This window comes from Salvelinus fontinalis, chromosome 33, assembly GCF_029448725.1.
Source record: "Salvelinus fontinalis isolate EN_2023a chromosome 33, ASM2944872v1, whole genome shotgun sequence".
Lineage (NCBI taxonomy): Eukaryota > Metazoa > Chordata > Actinopteri > Salmoniformes > Salmonidae > Salvelinus > Salvelinus fontinalis.
Window position 1 is genome coordinate 26,902,413 of NC_074697.1, and position 17,523 is coordinate 26,919,935.

General features: G+C 43.9%; 1 protein-coding gene across 2 annotated transcripts in view; it reads right to left on the reverse strand.

Annotated features, from left to right (window-relative positions):
* The window catches only part of LOC129831892 (serine/threonine-protein kinase ULK2-like), an 85,020-nt gene that overhangs the window by 18,347 nt on the left and 49,150 nt on the right, over positions 1-17,523 (reverse strand). For both annotated transcript variants that reach the window (XM_055895449.1, XM_055895448.1), the window contains exons 4-14: positions 14,398-14,430; positions 12,447-12,483; positions 4,530-4,703; positions 3,965-4,038; positions 3,712-3,813; positions 3,359-3,417; positions 3,172-3,254; positions 3,006-3,056; positions 2,776-2,864; positions 2,110-2,278; positions 954-1,008 (exon numbers count right to left, since the gene is read on the reverse strand). In XM_055895449.1, coding sequence (XP_055751424.1) covers positions 954-1,008; positions 2,110-2,278; positions 2,776-2,864; positions 3,006-3,056; positions 3,172-3,254; positions 3,359-3,417; positions 3,712-3,813; positions 3,965-4,038; positions 4,530-4,703; positions 12,447-12,483; positions 14,398-14,430 — 926 coding nt within the window. The remainder of the gene's footprint in view (positions 1-953; positions 1,009-2,109; positions 2,279-2,775; positions 2,865-3,005; positions 3,057-3,171; positions 3,255-3,358; positions 3,418-3,711; positions 3,814-3,964; positions 4,039-4,529; positions 4,704-12,446; positions 12,484-14,397; positions 14,431-17,523) is intronic.

The window sequence follows — 17,523 nt, forward strand, 5'->3', positions numbered from 1 at the left end:
GATCTATTCTCATACAACAGGCCTGCCTCGTCTGGGTGGTTCAGGATATAACTGACCTATACACAGTAGCCGTTTATCTGAGACGTCTACACAATTTTGACATGAACAAAATGCCTTATTTAGGCATTGACATAGCTTCATAGAAATGGAAGACTGATATATTGCTTTCAGAGCCAAATAGCATGTCATTTATGACTAAGGAGTATAAAACACTGCTGCTGTGCACACTGACAGACACACTGAGATGTAGAGTGTTTTATGTAGCATTCTACATAGACATGTCTATATGGAGTAGACAGAATGACTTACTCATGCAGAGCTCATTCACAACACACACACACACACACACACACACACACACACACACACACACACACACACACACACACACACACACACACACACACACACACACACACACACACACACACACACACACACACACACACACACACACACACATACACAATATCTGGGGCTGAAATAGCAGCATGCACATCAGACTGGTTAATTGTTTTTAACGTTGATCATTTCACCACACATATGTTTTGTGTCAACCATTATTAGATCTGTCCAATGTGCTATAATTCAAATTGATCTAATACATAAATAGTCGGACAGTGGAAATATCCTGAAATATCCCAGTTTAGGGACACAAACAGACTGTTTGTTAATCCTCTCTGAGTTTAGGTTACATTTCTATGATGCAACAAGTCAACAGTGAACAAATGATCGATTTCCATGGAGCAACACGGTCAAGCCCAGGGGAGTCAACAGAGGAACCAGGTCAGGTCATCTAGATATTGTGCTCCTGGGAGTTCTTTTGTGTTCTGGTATTCTCTAGTATGTAGAGGAAGTGCAGGGACAAGGTTTATGTTCCTTTCTGATGGTGGCCGGCCCAAATCAGACAACAACGATATGTTTAGAGCTGAAGTTGATGACGTTACACTCACCCTCCACACCACTCTGCAGATGCCCGACGCCCCACTGCTCCCATTGGCTGGTCATCTGAGGAAGAGGAGAGAGAGGGAAGTGAGCGAATCCAGACAAGAATAGAAACCATGCCACATTAGTGAATTAACTGACTACCCATACCGCCACTCAAAATGTGTCTATTTGGTCAACTGTCTGTGTCAAGTGTGAGCAGGTGCTTAGTGTGTGTGTTTTATAGCAGGTGCTCAGTGTGTGTGTTTTATAGCAGGTACTCAGTGTGTGTGTTTTATAGCAGGTGCTTAGTGTGTGTGTTTTATAGCAGGTGCTTAGTGTGTGTGTTTTATAGCAGGTGCTTAGTGTGTGTGTTTTATAGCAGGTGCTTAGTGTGTGTGTTTTATAGCAGGTGCTCAGTGTGTGTGTTTTATAGCAGGTGCTTAGTGTGTGTGTTTTATAGCAGGTGCTTAGTGTGTGTGTTTTATAGCAGGTGCTCAGTGTGTGTGTTTTATAGCAGGTGCTCAGTGTGTGTGTTTTATAGCAGGTGCTCAGTGTGTGTGTTTTATAGCAGGTGCTCAGTGTGTGTGTTTTATAGCAGGTGCTTAGTGTGTGTGTTTTATAGCAGGTGCTTAGTGTGTGTGTTTTATAGCAGGTGCTTAGTGTGTGTGTTTTATAGCATGTGCTTAGTGTGTGTGTGTGTTTTATAGCAGGTGCTTAGTGTGTGTGTTTTATAGCAGGTGCTTAGTGTGTGTGTTTTATAGCAGGTGCTCAGTATATGTGTTTTATAGCAGGTGCTTAGTGTGTGTGTTTTATAGCAGGTGCTCAGTGTGTGTGTTTTATAGCAGGTGCTTAGTGTGTGTGTTTTATAGCAGGTGCTTAGTGTGTGTGTTTTATAGCAGGTGCTTAGTGTGTGTGTTTTATAGCAGGTGCTCAGTGTGTGTGTTTTATAGCAGGTGCTCAGTGTGTGTGTTTTATAGCAGGTGCTCAGTGTGTGTTTTATAGCAGGTGCTTAGTGTGTGTGTTTTATAGCAGGTGCTTAGTGTGTGTTTTATAGCAGGTGCTCAGTGTGTGTGTTTTATAGCAGGTGCTTGGTGTAAGAGAAGTGCTGTCAGTAGGCCTAATTAGTGTAATAAGGAGTAGCAAGTCTTCAGTGTGTGTGTGTGTGTGTTCCTGCAGACTCACAAGACTCTGTGGAGAGGTGTGGCACCAAGACAAAGTCGTCCGTGTCGCTGGAAGAGTTCTTGCTGCTGGTGCTTCCTCCAGACTCCTTAGACAGCTGCAGGTAGTTTGGAGGGCCCAGGGGGGGCGATGACAGACAGTCCTCAGGTAACGTCTGCATGTCTGGGAGAGACTGAAGAAGGGAAGGGGTATGTGTGTGTTGTAGTGAGCAAAAGGTGTGTGTATGTTTGTGGGGGTAGGTGGTGTGTGTGTGCGTACGACCGTGTGTGTGTGTGTGTGTGTGTGTGTGTGTGTGTGTGTGTGTGTGTGTGTGTGTGTGTGTGTGTGTGTGTGTGTGTGTGTGTGTGTTTGTGTGAATGTGAGGAGCGTAGGGCAAGAGAAAGAAAGCAAGAGGATTAATCTCAGTGAGAGAGAGGGCTTGGGCTGTACAATTCAATTAGAGCCAGACTGGGCTATCTAGACTGTCAGAATAATGCAATCACAGTGGACAGAGAGAAAAAGTACATCCCTGGGAAACTCAGTTTGTCCGTTTTCCCACAGAGCTACTGTACAAAGTCTGGATTCTTCAGTGCTCAGTGTTGAGGTGTGGTGCTATGCCTTGAGGTACAGATAAACCCACTTGTTGTGGAATGAAACTATGAGGTGTATAGGCAGTCAGGATTAACTTACGGCAGGGGAGTTGTAGCGAACAGAGGGCGAGCTGCCACAGGTGATGTCGGTCACAGCGCTAGGGCAGTTGGGTACTGGAACAGGACATGCTGGAGAAAAAACATACAAATACATGTTTTCACACAAGACGTAAGTGTTCTCAACATCAACGCCATCTCACAATACAGCTATGATACCACAACATGTATTTCCCTGTTATTGATGAAGGAAGTTTTCATCTATCTACTCACATTTTTTGATGGCAGACAGTGGATCTAAGAAAGGATGGCTGAAAAATGCATCTGAAACAACAAGACAGAAGTGTGAATGTTAGAGAAGTAATATCCAATTGATTGATAAGAAACATTATGTTTTAAATCATTTCCATTCTAGAAGGGAAGTGGCGTCAGAACTGACCGAAGTCCATCCTATCCTTCTGGTTCCTCTGCAGCAGGCCTAGCAACAGGTTGCCAAGGGGAGGAGACGTCTCCCTCGGGATGCTGGGTAATAGAGGCACAGACAACACCTTCCGGTTAAAAACACGACTTTTCAGCCCAAATGGCCTCGATCAGATAGTTAATCATTCTTAAATCCTATCACCTACATGGGCAGCAGCGACTTGTTCTTCTCATAGAACATCCTCAGGTCCTGGGGACTGTTGGCCTAGAGAGAGCGAGAGAGAGCGAGAGCGAGAGAGAGAGCGAGAGCGAGAGCGAGAGCGAGAGAGAGAGAGAGAGAGAGAGAGAGAGAGAGAGAGAGAGAGAGAAAAGAAAAGAAAGAAAGGAGAGATCGAGATCGAGATCAGAGTGACAGGGGGTTTGTATACTACTTCTATAAATGCACACCATGGGTGACATTTTTCTTGCAGAGGCATGTGCTATTTTCTTCGCACAGTTTCATTCTGCTTTGTGTGATGAAAAAAAGATGCCCCATATCAACTCCCTCTCTCCATCCTACCTGGAAAGGTGGCTTCCCTACGAGACACTGGTAGACGACCGTCCCAATGCTCCACATGTCTGCCTTGGCGTCATAGTTCTGAGACATGATCACTTCCGGGGCCTGGTTAGAGGACAGAGGTTAGAGGTCATGCTCTGAAAGGACCGTTCCAGTTGCAGGTTTCTGAGTAAGCAGAGCTGTTGTCACAGGAGAACAAGAGACTTAGACACAACACCCTTACACACACAACAAACACTAACCCGCATCCACTCACCATGTACATTGGGGAGCCACACAGCGTGGCAGCCATCATGTTGCTCTGGAGATATCGTGCGAAGCCAAAGTCAGCTGAAAGAGAGAAGTCCATCAGTCAGTCAGTCTGTCTACCTGTGTCTGTCTGTCTTATTAATAACAACTATTGATCGCAGTGTCACGACTCCTATTCCCAAGCCTCTCAGACACTAGACAATTGGGCACTCAACACACAACATGAGTCACCACACCTTCTGGGAATAGCATTGTGCAAACTAAATATAGCTGTGAGGTTCAAAACAACTAACCATGACCTTAGCTAGCGATCATTGTGGTGCATCTTGATACATGATATATGACACTTGTGTGACACAATAAGACAAATCATACGATGGCTAACAGTTCATAGATAGGCCATCTCTATATTTACAGTATAAACAGTATTTATATCGTATAAACATTATGAAGTTGTGTATATACAGAAATAACACTATATACAGAATTAAAGGGATAGTTGTCTTTTTGAAGGTTTAGCTTAGTTTTAGCTGAGTGTGTGTTGTGTTTGAGGGGATGGGTTGTTCAGTCACCTATTTTGATGCGGATGCCGTTGATACTGGATCTCTTGCGGCTGGTGTATGACAGCAGGATGTTCTGTGGTTTCAGGTCTCGGTGGATGATGCCTTTACTGTTGAGGATCCTCATTGCTGCTGCTATCTGCTGTAGGAACACCCTCAGAGTGTCTTCTCTTAGTGTCCCCTTGGCTGAGGAGAGGAGAGGAGGGGAAACTACTTACCCACAATCCTTCATTATACAGCACAAATGTATTGGCACATAATGTATGAAGACGAGGGATGCAGTGGTAAAAGAATACTACACCCACACTGGCTATTAGCATATTTTATCTATACAAAACTACATTACCCATACTACACTGAAATCTCTATAAATGACATTACCCATCCACTATGCACTAGCCTAGAGGCCACAGATACAACTTTTTACAACCATTTTACACACTAACGTTTCACCCACACTGATCATTAACATGCATTTACATTTTTATATTTCCATTTTAGTAATTTAGCAGACGCTCTTATCTAGAGCGACTTACAGTAGTGAGTGCATCCATTTTCATACTTTTCCCCTGTGGGAAACGAAGCCCACAACTCCGACTTTGCAAGCGCCACGTTCGACCAACTAAGCCACATGGGACTTATACAAAACATTTGCCAACAGTTATACGCACTCGAAACCTCCATCTCTCTTAATGACTGATTACCTTGGCTTACATTTAAGCAGGGGCGTTTTAGAAGGGGGGGGGGCATACAGTTGAAGTCGGAAGTTTACATACACCTTAGCCAAATACATTTAAACTCAGTTTTTCACATTTCCTGACATTTAATCCGAGTAGAAATTCCCTGTTTTAGCTCAGTTAGGATCACCACTTTATTTTAAGAATGTGAAATGTCAGAAAAATAGTAGAGAGAATTATTTATTTCAGCCTTTATTTCTTTCATCACATTCCCAGTGGGTCAGAAGTTTACATACAGTCAATTAGTATTTGGTAGCATTGCCTTTAAATTGTGTCAAACGTTTCCGATAGCCTTCCACAAGCTTCCCACAATGAGTTAGGTGAATTTTTGCCCATTCCTCCAGACAGAGCTGGTGTAACTGAGTCAGGTTTGTAGGCCTCCTTGCTCGCACACGCTTTTTCAGATCTGTCAACAAAATGTCTATAGGATTGAGGTCAGGGCTTTGTGATGGCCACTCCAATAACTTGACTTTGTTGTCTTTAAGCCATTTTACACAACTTTGGAAGTATGCTTGGGGTCATTGTCCATTTGAAAAACCCATTTGTGACCAACCTTTAACTTCCTGACTGAGATGTTGCTTCAATATATCTACATAATTTTCCAACCTCATGATGCCATCTATTTTGTGAAGTGCACCTGCACCTCCTGCAGCAAAGCACCCCCACAACATGATGCTGCCACCCCCGTGCTTCACGGTTGGGATGGTGTTCTTCGGCTTGCAAGCCTCCCCCTTTTTCCTCCAAACATAACGATGGTCATTATGGCTAAACAGTTTTATTTTTGTTTCATCAGACCAGAGGACATTTCTCCAAAAAGTACGATCTTTGTCCCCGTGTGCAGTTGCAAACCGTAGTCTGGCTTTTTTTATGGCGGTTTTGGAGCAGTGGCTTTTTCCTTGCTCAGCGGCCTTTCAGGTTATGTCAATATAGGACTCGTTTTACTGTGGATATAGATACTTTTGTACCCGTTTCTTCCAGCATCTTCACAAGGTCCTTTGCTGTTGTTCTGGGATTGATTTGCACTTTTCGCACCAAAGTACGTTCATCTCTAGGAGACAGAACGCGTCTCCTTCCTGAGCGGTATGACGGCTGTGTGGTCTCATGGTGTTTATATTTGCGTACTATTGTTTGTATAGATGAACTTGGTACCTTTGAGCGTTTAGAAATTGCTCCCAAGGATGAACCAGACTTGTGGAGGTCTACAAATTCTTCTCTGAGGTCTTGGCTGGATTCTTTTGATTTTCCCTTGATGTCAAGAAAAGAGGCACTGAGTTTGAAGGTAGGCCTTGAAATACATCCACAGGTACACCTCCAATTGACTCAAATTATGTCAATTAGCCTATCAGAAGCTTCTAAAGCCATAACATAATTTTCTGGAATTTTCCAAGCTGTTTAAAGGCACAGTCAACTTAGTGTATGGACACTTCTGTCCCACTGGAATTGTGATACAGTGAATTATAAGCCAGCCAATCTGTCTGTAAACAATTGTTGGAAAAATGACTTGTGTCATGCACAGAGTAGATGTCCTAACCGATTTGCCAAAACTATAGTTTGTTAACAAGACATTTTTGGAGTGGTTGAAAAAACAAGTTTTAATGAATCCAACCTAAGTGTATGTAAACTTCCGACTTCAACTGTGTATATATATATATATATATATATTTTTTTTTTATCCTGTCAGATAGACGCTCCAAACAGCCTACCCGACTGCTAGGAGGGTCCTAAATGGACCACATGGTCCTAAAGCACACTGTTGCCTAGTTTTGTATCACATTCCAATGATAAAACTGGGGGGAACAAAAATGCAGAATGTGTGTGTGTGTGGGGGGGGGGGTGAAAGTTGCACCCCTTCAACTGCACCCTGAATCCAAGGGAAAGCAACCTGCACAAAATGCTTATTCTGCAAGTAGTCTACATCTTTTATGCAAGCACAACTGATTAGGGTAGTAATTGTTTGAACATTAGCAGCCTAAGTAATACAAGTATTAACAGTGAATGTTAGCTAGCATACGAGGTCAGGCAGTGGAGTGTGTCTGGTCCCTGCCTGTACTGGTTGCAGTGAAACAACAACATTAGCTAATCCAGTGAGCTGCTAGCTAAGAGGATTCCTGGGTAAACGAAACCATTATGGTCACAATGGATCTTATCAAATCAAATCAAATTTGATTTGTCACATACACATGGTTGGCAGATGTTATTGCGAGTGTAGCGAAATGCTTGTGCTTCTAGTTCCGACCATGCAGTAATATCTAACAAGTAATCTAACCTAACAATTCCACAACAACTACTTTATACACACAAGTGTAAAGGAATGAATAAGAATATGTACATAAAGAAATATATGAATGAGTGATGGTACATAACGGCATAGGCAAGATGCAGTAGATGGTATAGAGTACAGTATATACATATGAGATGAGTAATGTAGGGTATGTAAACATATAAAAGTGGCATTGTTTAAAGTGGCTAGTGATACATTTATTACATCAATTTTTCCATTATTAAATCTAACCGTGCATACACACATTAAATCAGGGATTTAACAACATTCTCTCTAAAGTACAACAGTGGCAACTTCTTCTAACACAGCAAAGTTGTGCAATTAGAGAAATAACATAACATGGTTGTGTGATGCTATTATACAAGGGTTTATAAGGGAGGGAGAAAGAGAAACAGCGAAAAGAGAGGGCGAAAACGACAGAGAGAGAGAGAGAGAGAGAGAGAGAGAGAGAGAGAGAGAGAGAGAGAGAGAGAGAGAGAGAGAGAGAGAGAGAGTGCACATGACAGAAAGGGGGTGTGTGACAGTGCGTGCTAGAAGAGAGAGGTACAGACACTGTACCATGCCCTGAATTGACGTGAAAGCGTGCGACAGTACAACATAAAAAATAAAATAAAAACAGTTCCCCTAATAACAAGTGAATCAGAACAACATGAGGACCAGAGTCCACAACACTGCTTTCCTCACTACACCAGTATTTACACTAAACCTGCTGCACTGGGACGTTCTGTTCCTCTGTCCATCTTAAGACTCCCCATTGACCTCTTGTTATGGTGTCTATTTCATGATGACCTCTCTCCAGCTCTTTCTCTGTTCCTCAACTGTAGCTCTGCTGGGATTAACACATAACTACCTGATGTTGATGTAGACATACAGTACCAGTCAAAAGTTTGGACTGACCTACTCATTCAAGGGGTTTTCTTTATTTTATTTTCTACAATTTTCTACATTGTTTAATAATAGTGAAGACATCAAAACTATGAAATCACACATATGGAATCATGTAGTAACCAAAAAGTGTCAAAATATATTTTATATTTGAGATTCTTCAAAGTAGCCACCCTTTGCCTTGATGACTGCTTTGCACACTCTTGGCATTCTCTCAAGAAGCTTGACCTGGAATGCTTTCCAACAGTCTTGAAGGAGTTCACACATATGCTGAGCACTTGTTGGCTGCTTTTCCTTCACTCTGTCTATCTCATCCCAAACCATTTAAATTGGGTTGGGGTTGGGTGATTGTGGAGGCCAGGTCATCTGATGCAGCACTCCATCACTCTCCTTCTTGGTGAAATAGCCCTTACACAGCCTGGAGGTGTATTTTGGGTAATTGTCCTGTTGATAAACAAATGATAGTCCCACTAAGAGCAAACCAGATGGGTGGCGTATCGCTACAGAATGCTGACGTAGCCATGCTGGTTAAGTATGCCTTGAATTCTAAATACATCACAGACAGTCTCTCCAGCAAAGCACCATCACACCTCCTCCTCCATGCTTCATGGTGGGAACCACACATACGGAAATCATCCGTTCACCTACTCTGTGTTCCACAAAGACACGGCGGTTGGAACGAAAAATATACAATTTGGACAGATTTCCACCGGTCTAATATCCATTGCTCATGTTTCTTAGCCCAAGCAAGTCTCGTCTTCTTATCGGTGTTCTTTAGTAGTGGTTTCTTTGCAGCAATTCTACAATGAAGGCCTGCTTAACGCAGTCTCCTCTGAACAGTGGATGTTGAGATGTGTCTGTTACTTGAACTCTGTGAAGCATTTATATGAGCTGCAATCTGAGGTGAAGTTAACTCTAATGAACTTATCCACTGCAACTGAGGTAACGCTGGGTCTTCCTTTCCTGTGGCGGTCCTCATGAGAGCCAGTTTCATCATAACACTTGACGGCTTTTGCGACTGCACTTGAAGAAACTTTAAAAGTTCTTGAAATTTTCCGTATTGACTGACCTTTACGTCTTAAAATAATGACAGACTGTTCCTTCTGTTTGCTTATTTGAGCTGTTTTTGCCATAATATGGACTCTTTTACCAAATAGAGCTATCTTCTGTATACCACCTCTACCTTGTAACAACACAACTGATTGGATCAAATGCATTAAGGAAAGAAATTCCACAAATTAACTTTTAACAAGTTAAATGAAATGGATTGCAGGTGACTTCCTCATGAAGCTGGTTGAGAGAATGCCCAGAGTAAGCAAAGCTGTCATCAAGGCAAAGGGTGTCTACTTTGAAGTCACTCAAATATAAAATATATTTTGATTTGTTTACTACATGATTCCATGTGGTATTTCAAAGTTGTGATCTCTACAATATAGAAAATAGTAAAAATAAAGAAAACCCTGGAATGAGTAGGTACTGTACATATGCAAACATGATCCATGACTGAGTTCATCAGGAAGTGTATAGGAGATGTTGTACACACTGTGACAATTAAAACCAACTCTATCCAGGAACCGTGGATAGATGGCAGCATTCGCGCAAAACTGAAAGCGCGAACCATCGCATTTAACCATGGCAAGGTGACTGGGAATATGGCTGAATATAAACAGTGTAGTTATTCCCTTCGTAAGGCAATCAAACAGGCAAAACGTTATTACAGAGACAAAGTGGAGTCGCAATTCAACGGCTCAGACACGAGACGAATGTGGCAGGGTCTACAGACAATCACGGACTACAAAGAGAAAACCAGCCACGTCCCGGACACTGACGTCTTGCTTCCGGACAAGCAAAACAACTTCTTCGCCCACTTTGAGGATAACACAGTGCCACCGACGTTGCCTGCCACCAAGGACTGTGGGCTCTCCTTCTCTGTGGCCGATGTGAGTAAGACATTTAAATGTGTTAACCCTCGCAAGGTTGCCGGCCCAGACAGCATCCCTAGCCGCGTCTTCAGAGCATGCACAGACCAGCTGGCTGGAGTGTTTACGGACATATTCAATCTCTCCCTATCCCAGTCTGCTGTCCTCACCTGCTTCAACATGTCCACCACTGTTGCTGTACCCAAGACAGCAAAAGTAACAGAACTAAATGACTCTCGCCCCGTAGCACTCACTTCTGAGAGACAAGTCAAGGATAATATCACCTCTACCTCACCTGACACCCTAGACCCACTTCAATTTGCTTACCGCACCAATAGATCCACAGACGATGCAATCGCCATCGCACTGCACACTGCCGTATCCCATCTGGACAAGAGGAATACCTATGCAAGAATGCTGTTCATTGACTATAGCTCAGCATTCAACACCATAGTACCCTCCAAGCTCATCATTAAGTTTGAGGCCCTGGGTTTGAACCCCGCTCTGTGCAACTGGGTCCTGGACTTCCTGACGGGCCGCCCCCAGGTAGTGAAGATAGGAAACAACATCTTTACTTCGCTGATCCTCAACACGGGCCCCACAACGATGCATGCTCAGCCCCATCCTGTACTCCCTGTTCACCCACGACTGCGTGGCCACACACGCCTCCAACTCAATCATCAAGTTTGCAGACAACACAACAGTAGTAGGCCTGATTACCAACAATGATGAGACAGCCTACAGGGAGGAGGTGGGGGCTCTGGAAGTGTGGTGCCAGGAGAATAACCTCTCACTCTACCTCAACAAAACTAAGGAGATCATCGTGGACTTCAGGAAACAGCAGAGGGAGCACCCCCCTATCCACATCAATGGGAACGCAGTGGAGAAGGATGAAAGCTTCAAGTTCCTTGGCGTACACATCACGGACAAACTGAAATGGTCCACGCACACAGACAGTGTGGTGAAGAAGTTGAAACAGCGCCTCTTCAACCTCAGGAGATTGAAGAAATTTGGCTTGGCACCTAAAACCCTCACAAAACTTCTACAGACGCACAATAGAGAGCTTCCTGTCGGGCTGTATTGGCAACTGCACCGCCCGCAACTGCAGGGCTCTACAGAGGGTGGTGCGGTCTGCCCAACGCAGCACCGGGGGCAAACTACTTACCCTTCAGGACACCTACAGTACCCGATGTCACAGGAAGGCCAAAAAGATCATCAAGGACAACAACCAACCGAGCCACTGCCTGTTCACCCCGCTATCATCCAGAAGGCGAGGTCAGTACAGGTGCATCAAAGGTGGAAACGAGAGACTGAAAAACAGCTTCTATCTCAAGGTCATCATACTGTTAAATAGCCAACACTAGCACATTAGAGGCTGCTGCCCTATATACATAGACTTGAAATCACTGGCCACTTTAATAATTATAACACAAATCACTTTAACAATGTTTATATATTTTGCATTACTCATCTTATGTATATACTGTATTCTATCCTATTCTACTGTATCTTAGTCTATGCCGCTCTGACATTGCTCGTCCAAACATTTATATATTCTTAATTCCATTCTTTTACTTTAGATTGTGTGTATTGTTCTATATTACTTGTTAGATATTACTGCACTGTTGGAGGTAGAAACATAATCATTTCGCTACACCCACAATAACATCTGCTAAACACGTGTATGTGACACATTTCTGTTGCTGTTGATATCAACAGGGAGACAGGTGTGTGTGTTATGCAATTCACAGCTATGAACTGCTATATCATTAAAGTCAATGACATACCACGTAGATCTCCACAAGCAGAATCCTATTAAGACATACAGTGCTTGGTGCTTTCTTGGGAAGCATTATGAGAGATGAGTGACCTTTGAGATGGCACATTTCTAGACTTGCGTCAGAGCTGTGCTGACCTCGGTGCTAAAGAAAGAACCCATTGTGTCATAACACTGTGGTGGCTCCTACACACAGCACTCCCTTGCATGGGAACACACACACACAACACACACACACACACACACACACACACCCCCTCCTCTCCACCGCTAGTTACTTTGTTTTGATGAATAATACCCAGTGTGTATTGAGATTAGTGCGATGCTTACCTTGCAGATAGTCAGCCAGATCGCCACCGTTGCAGTACTGTGGGGAGGAACAAGACAAACAAAACCATTCTATTAGCAGGCTGTGTAAGAACAACATGGATTAACAGTATCAAGCTCTGTGTGTGTGTGTGTGTGTGTGTGTGTGTGTGTGTGTGTGTGTGTGTGTGTGTGTGTGTGTGTGTGTGTGTGTGTGTGTGTGTGTGTGTGTGTGTGTGTGTGTGTGTGTGTGTGTGTGTGTGTGTGTGTGTGTGTGTTGTATGTGACCACAAAGCCCAGATAACGATGGGTCTCATCAATTAATCTGATGAATGGCTGTGCTGTTATCAGTACTGACAGTCTCTGTTAATCTTTAGTCAACACAGAGAATGGAAAGGAGAGTAGTCCAAGAAAGACAGAGAGAGTTAGTGAGCGAGTTAGAGAAAAGGTATGAGGGAGAAGGGGAAAGAAAGTGGAGGAGAAAGAGGACAGCTAGGTGGTAGGAACATTTAAGATAGCATCTACCCCATGTCTGTCCACCATTTCCAGTTCTGTCAGTTGAACCACCAATTAAATCCTGTTGGTTACCAGAGCTTCCTCTGATCAAAGCATTGGTTTGATCTGGCCTTAAAGAGCCTCTGCCTTATCAGTGACCGATAGGATCTGACTCCAGTTCAGTTTATTACCACACCATGTTGTTTAGCCTTTGTACAGGGAAATCAATTACAGCTCAGATCCTTATATTGACACATGGATGGAGTGAGAGACATGCTCTGTGTGCATTCCAATCAGTTTACTGCAAGCAGCAGAGGCATTGAGCAGAGTTTAAATAAGACATTCTTAGGGTTCCACCATAACCACATAATGCTAAGGTAATATTCATATATTTAACTCTTATGGGGGTGCCCACGTTGATTGCTGTAAGGTTATGGGCCGCCATGATTTGTTTTCAGTGTGAGGAGAATAATTTATGAGGCACATACTGCATATTAATAATGTTCGCTCAAAAAAAGAGATTGCTTTGTTTCATACAGAGAGTCAATTTTGCAGCTAAAACGGCAGTGTTTCCCCTAAAACAGTTTCCTTTTCGATGTGTTCCTACCGGTGCCAAAATGCTGGAGTATGAGCCCTGAGCACTGACTGCTTAATAAGTCATAATTAATCTGATCCCTCCTCTAACCTGAGTAAGACAAGCCTTTCTTACTAGGCAAAACAAGCAGTCTGGCAAACACCAGCCAGATTAGCACCCATGCTAGCCTACTGTCGATGCTATCTATGCTCATCTCTCTGGTAGGGGTATACATTGATTAAGCAGCCTGCTAACTAGAAGACCAAAGCCAGATGTATGTCTGTTTCTTCTCCTGTGCCAGAGACCCCACCTCCTTAGTGTCAGTGTGGCTCTCAGAACACAGCGGTATCTACAACAAGCTAGAACACCCCAGGCAGGCCAAGGTAACAGGTACCAGGGTCCCATGACACCTTGCACAGCCAGTTAGCTTAACAACAGCAAGAATATGAGAAGGGGCAGAATAAGTATCGCAGGGCTAAATATAAAGCAAATGAACAATGTTTTGCAAATGAACAACAGTATTCCTGGAAAGCGGGGTGTGGGTGTACAGGTATATTTTTAAAGGGCTACTTAAGGTGTCATATAGTTAGTTTCTTTCCTTCAGGCGGTTTGTGGAATTTTTTGGTCTTGAGCAATGAGAGGGAGAGAGGAGAGAGAGAAAGAAGAAGGGGGATGGGAGAGGCAGAGTGAGGACAGGCGCACACTGGGTTTGCAGCCTCTCATAGGACTGAGGAAATGACCATGGGCATGTGGAGAGAGAGCATGGGGGAGGGGCGGGTAATTAAGCAGAGTAAGACAGACAGAGAGAGAGAGGGGAGAGGTATCCACATAAAGGCAGAGACCCTGGCAGCCTACAGGCAGCTCGGTAGAAGAGGTTGCGTGCTGATAGTGTGACACTCCACCTACCTCCATGACCAGGAACACAGAGTTGGGAGTTTCCTGGAAGACAGGAGAGAAACAACATGGGTTAGAGTGATCATCTCTCTCACAACACCTGTCACATCCACTACATAGAGGAACAGCTTCGTCACACAGACTGACATGTATATATGGTGGAGACAGATATAGCCTACATATACTGTATAGATGGATCATATGTGTAGAGTACAGACAATAGGATTCCTTTGCCACCCAGCATGAACTGAAGCCCATAGCATAACTGATTCACTGATCTGGATTGGATCCGTACAGTACAATACCTTGCTCCAATCTAGACACATTGACACCCTCATCCTCCATCTCATACTGTGCGACCTACATGGGGTTTTAAGATCAAATTGGCGCCCCTCAAGAAACCATGCCGTCCTTAGCGAACCTCTCGCCTCCAAGCTGTGTCCTGCTACAGTCTACATTTTTGAGGGGAGAGGAATGGAGTTTATTATACAACAGGTCCAAGTGGAGGTTGTTGGGGTGTGTGTGTGTGTGTGTGTGTTCGGGATATTTGGTTCAAGGGAACTGGGCAAGGTGACAGATATAGGAGCCACCTTGTCAACATGGTGATGCAGGAGCAAAGAAGATGCTGGACAGGAGCCAAAGTAACCCAAGCAGGCCTCCAGGTTAAGCTCACATGTATTTGGGGGAGTGTTTGGGTGTGTGTTTGCGCATGTGTGTGGTGTCAGGTTGAGGGTACTGCAGCATATGGCAGATCAAGCATCTTGGCATGTGCATCAAGTTCTCATCAACAACACAATTGTCGTCACACATTTTCCAATCCCTTCAGTGCCATTCTAAGTAGGCTATCTATGATTAGATCCAGAAGTGTATCTTGTGACATGGGCAAAAAAACATTTCCAAATTTACGAGAAACAGCCTGCCACATGAAAGGCTTCTTTCCTTTCTAAAGGAGCGTATGAGTTCAAATACATTTGATGGCATTATTTTCTGTGTACTGTACTAACAAATCAATGCGTCTCAAAATCAATTCCTTGACTACCAACTACCATACTAGTCAGTTACTGGACTGCATTACTCTCTGGTTCTAATGGTCTCTCAGCCAAGGTTTCCAGATAGAGAGCAACCACAACAGCCACCCATTAATTCCACTTCAGCTCCTTCCTATCTGCTGACCTGTCAGACTGCACCAGGCTTATTGGCTGGGCCCCCCTCCTCCCTGGCCAATTCCATTGGCTCGTTGCTGTGGATACTAGGATAATGGGATTCTGGTCGGTGTGTGTTTGTGGTGGCTGGTCTTGGCCTGGGCAAGATTACATAACAAGCTGTTTTCAGCCCCTGCTCTATACTGGTTGATAGGGACTGGGAGAGGAAGAATAGGAGGAGAGGAAAGAAGGGTGTTGGCCAGGCTGGACACTGTCCTGGAGGGTAATTGATACGTAAGAGGTACAAATACAGGACAGCCTCACCCCCTTTAACCTCCAGCCCTCAGTAGGTTGACAATGTACAATGAACTGTCTATGCCACCATAAAATCAATCCTACAAGAGAGTCCAAAACCTCTTCCATGGTCCAAATCTAGACTAAGTGGCATTCAGTATTTTCTAAGGCAGTGGTTGGTTACAGCTATTATTATCAACACATTTACCACAAAAGAGGAGACACCAAATGAGTCAGAATGTACTGTGACACAAAACACTATCTGTTAAAGAATTGATGGACCTTGGACAGACACACAAGACCAACTGCCAACAGGGTTATTCTACATAACCCTCCTTCCTCAAAGGAATACACCACAACTAAAAACAGAAGCATAAACAATTCTGCTTCCTGCTATCCAACATCAGCAGCCCCTCACGCAAGCAGACATATTCCACTTATAAAAGCATTTCACAATCCTTCTAAAAACACTGAGTCACGAGGCGATCCAGTCAGAGTTATGCCACAAACAAGCTTTGAGAGCGATGCTCTTCCAGAAAACACTAGAAGGAACAGTACTACATCAGCTCGAAGAAATGTTGTCTTGAGGGAAACTCAAAACATCCCCCAACCATTTTCCACCGCTTCAGCCCTCCACCTCACAGAAATGTTCAGAATGCCAACACAACTCTAGAGCCGGGCCAAAACAACAACGTATTCTTAGTGTGTCTGTCCTGTTTGTTGCGTCACGGTAGACTGAGTCCTGGGCTACATAAGAACGAAGGGGGGAAGGTAACAGCGGGAGAAGAGAGGGGGCCGGCTGGGCTCAGTTTAAAATTGTTGAGGACATTAGAGAATAGGGTTCTATATGTGGACTGGGAATCCACTCAGCACACATCTGTTACGCAAATTCAGAGTAATCCTTAGCATTCTGAGAACCAAGAATCTATCCTAGTCTAATATTACTGCACGCTAGATACATAGCTGTGTCACACACTACGAGACACACTGTGGTGATTAATTAAGCAATAAGGTAAAAGGGGGTGTGGTATATGGCCAATATACCACAGCTCAGGGCTGTCTTGCTCAGGGCTGTTCTTATGCACGACACAACGAAGAGTGCCTGGACACAGCCCTTAGCCGTGGTATATTGGCCATATATCACAAACCCCTGAGGTGCCTTATTGCTATTATAAACTGGTTACCAACGTAATTAGAGCAGTAAAAAGTTATGTTTTGTCATACCCGTGGTATACGGTCTGATATACCATGTCTTTCAGTCAATCAGCATTCAGGGCTCAAACCACTCAGTTTATAATATGATGTGTGTTATGATGATTACAGGGTGCTGAGAGAGCGTTGTTCTGTTAATGTGTTTCAAAGGCAGGGTGAACCCTTCGAGCAGCAGGGGACATACAGTGTTGTTAGTGGTGGCACGGGACCCGTTGGTGTTTTCATCAAACGTGTGCGCAATACACACACACACACAGTGGTGATCTACTTGCAGTTGAAGGGCACAGGCTGTCCCTATGGGAGAACCTAATGTCCTGCAAAGGCATCACATCAGAGACAGCCTGGCACTGTCCCTCTATGAGCTCATGGTTTAGGTCACGAGTGTCCAGAAATTAGGCCAACTAAGAAGAGGTATCCCTCTCCTTAGACCAAGACAAGACAGACCTGTACAATAAAGAATGTTAGAAAACTGTTGTCAGAAAAGCATAAT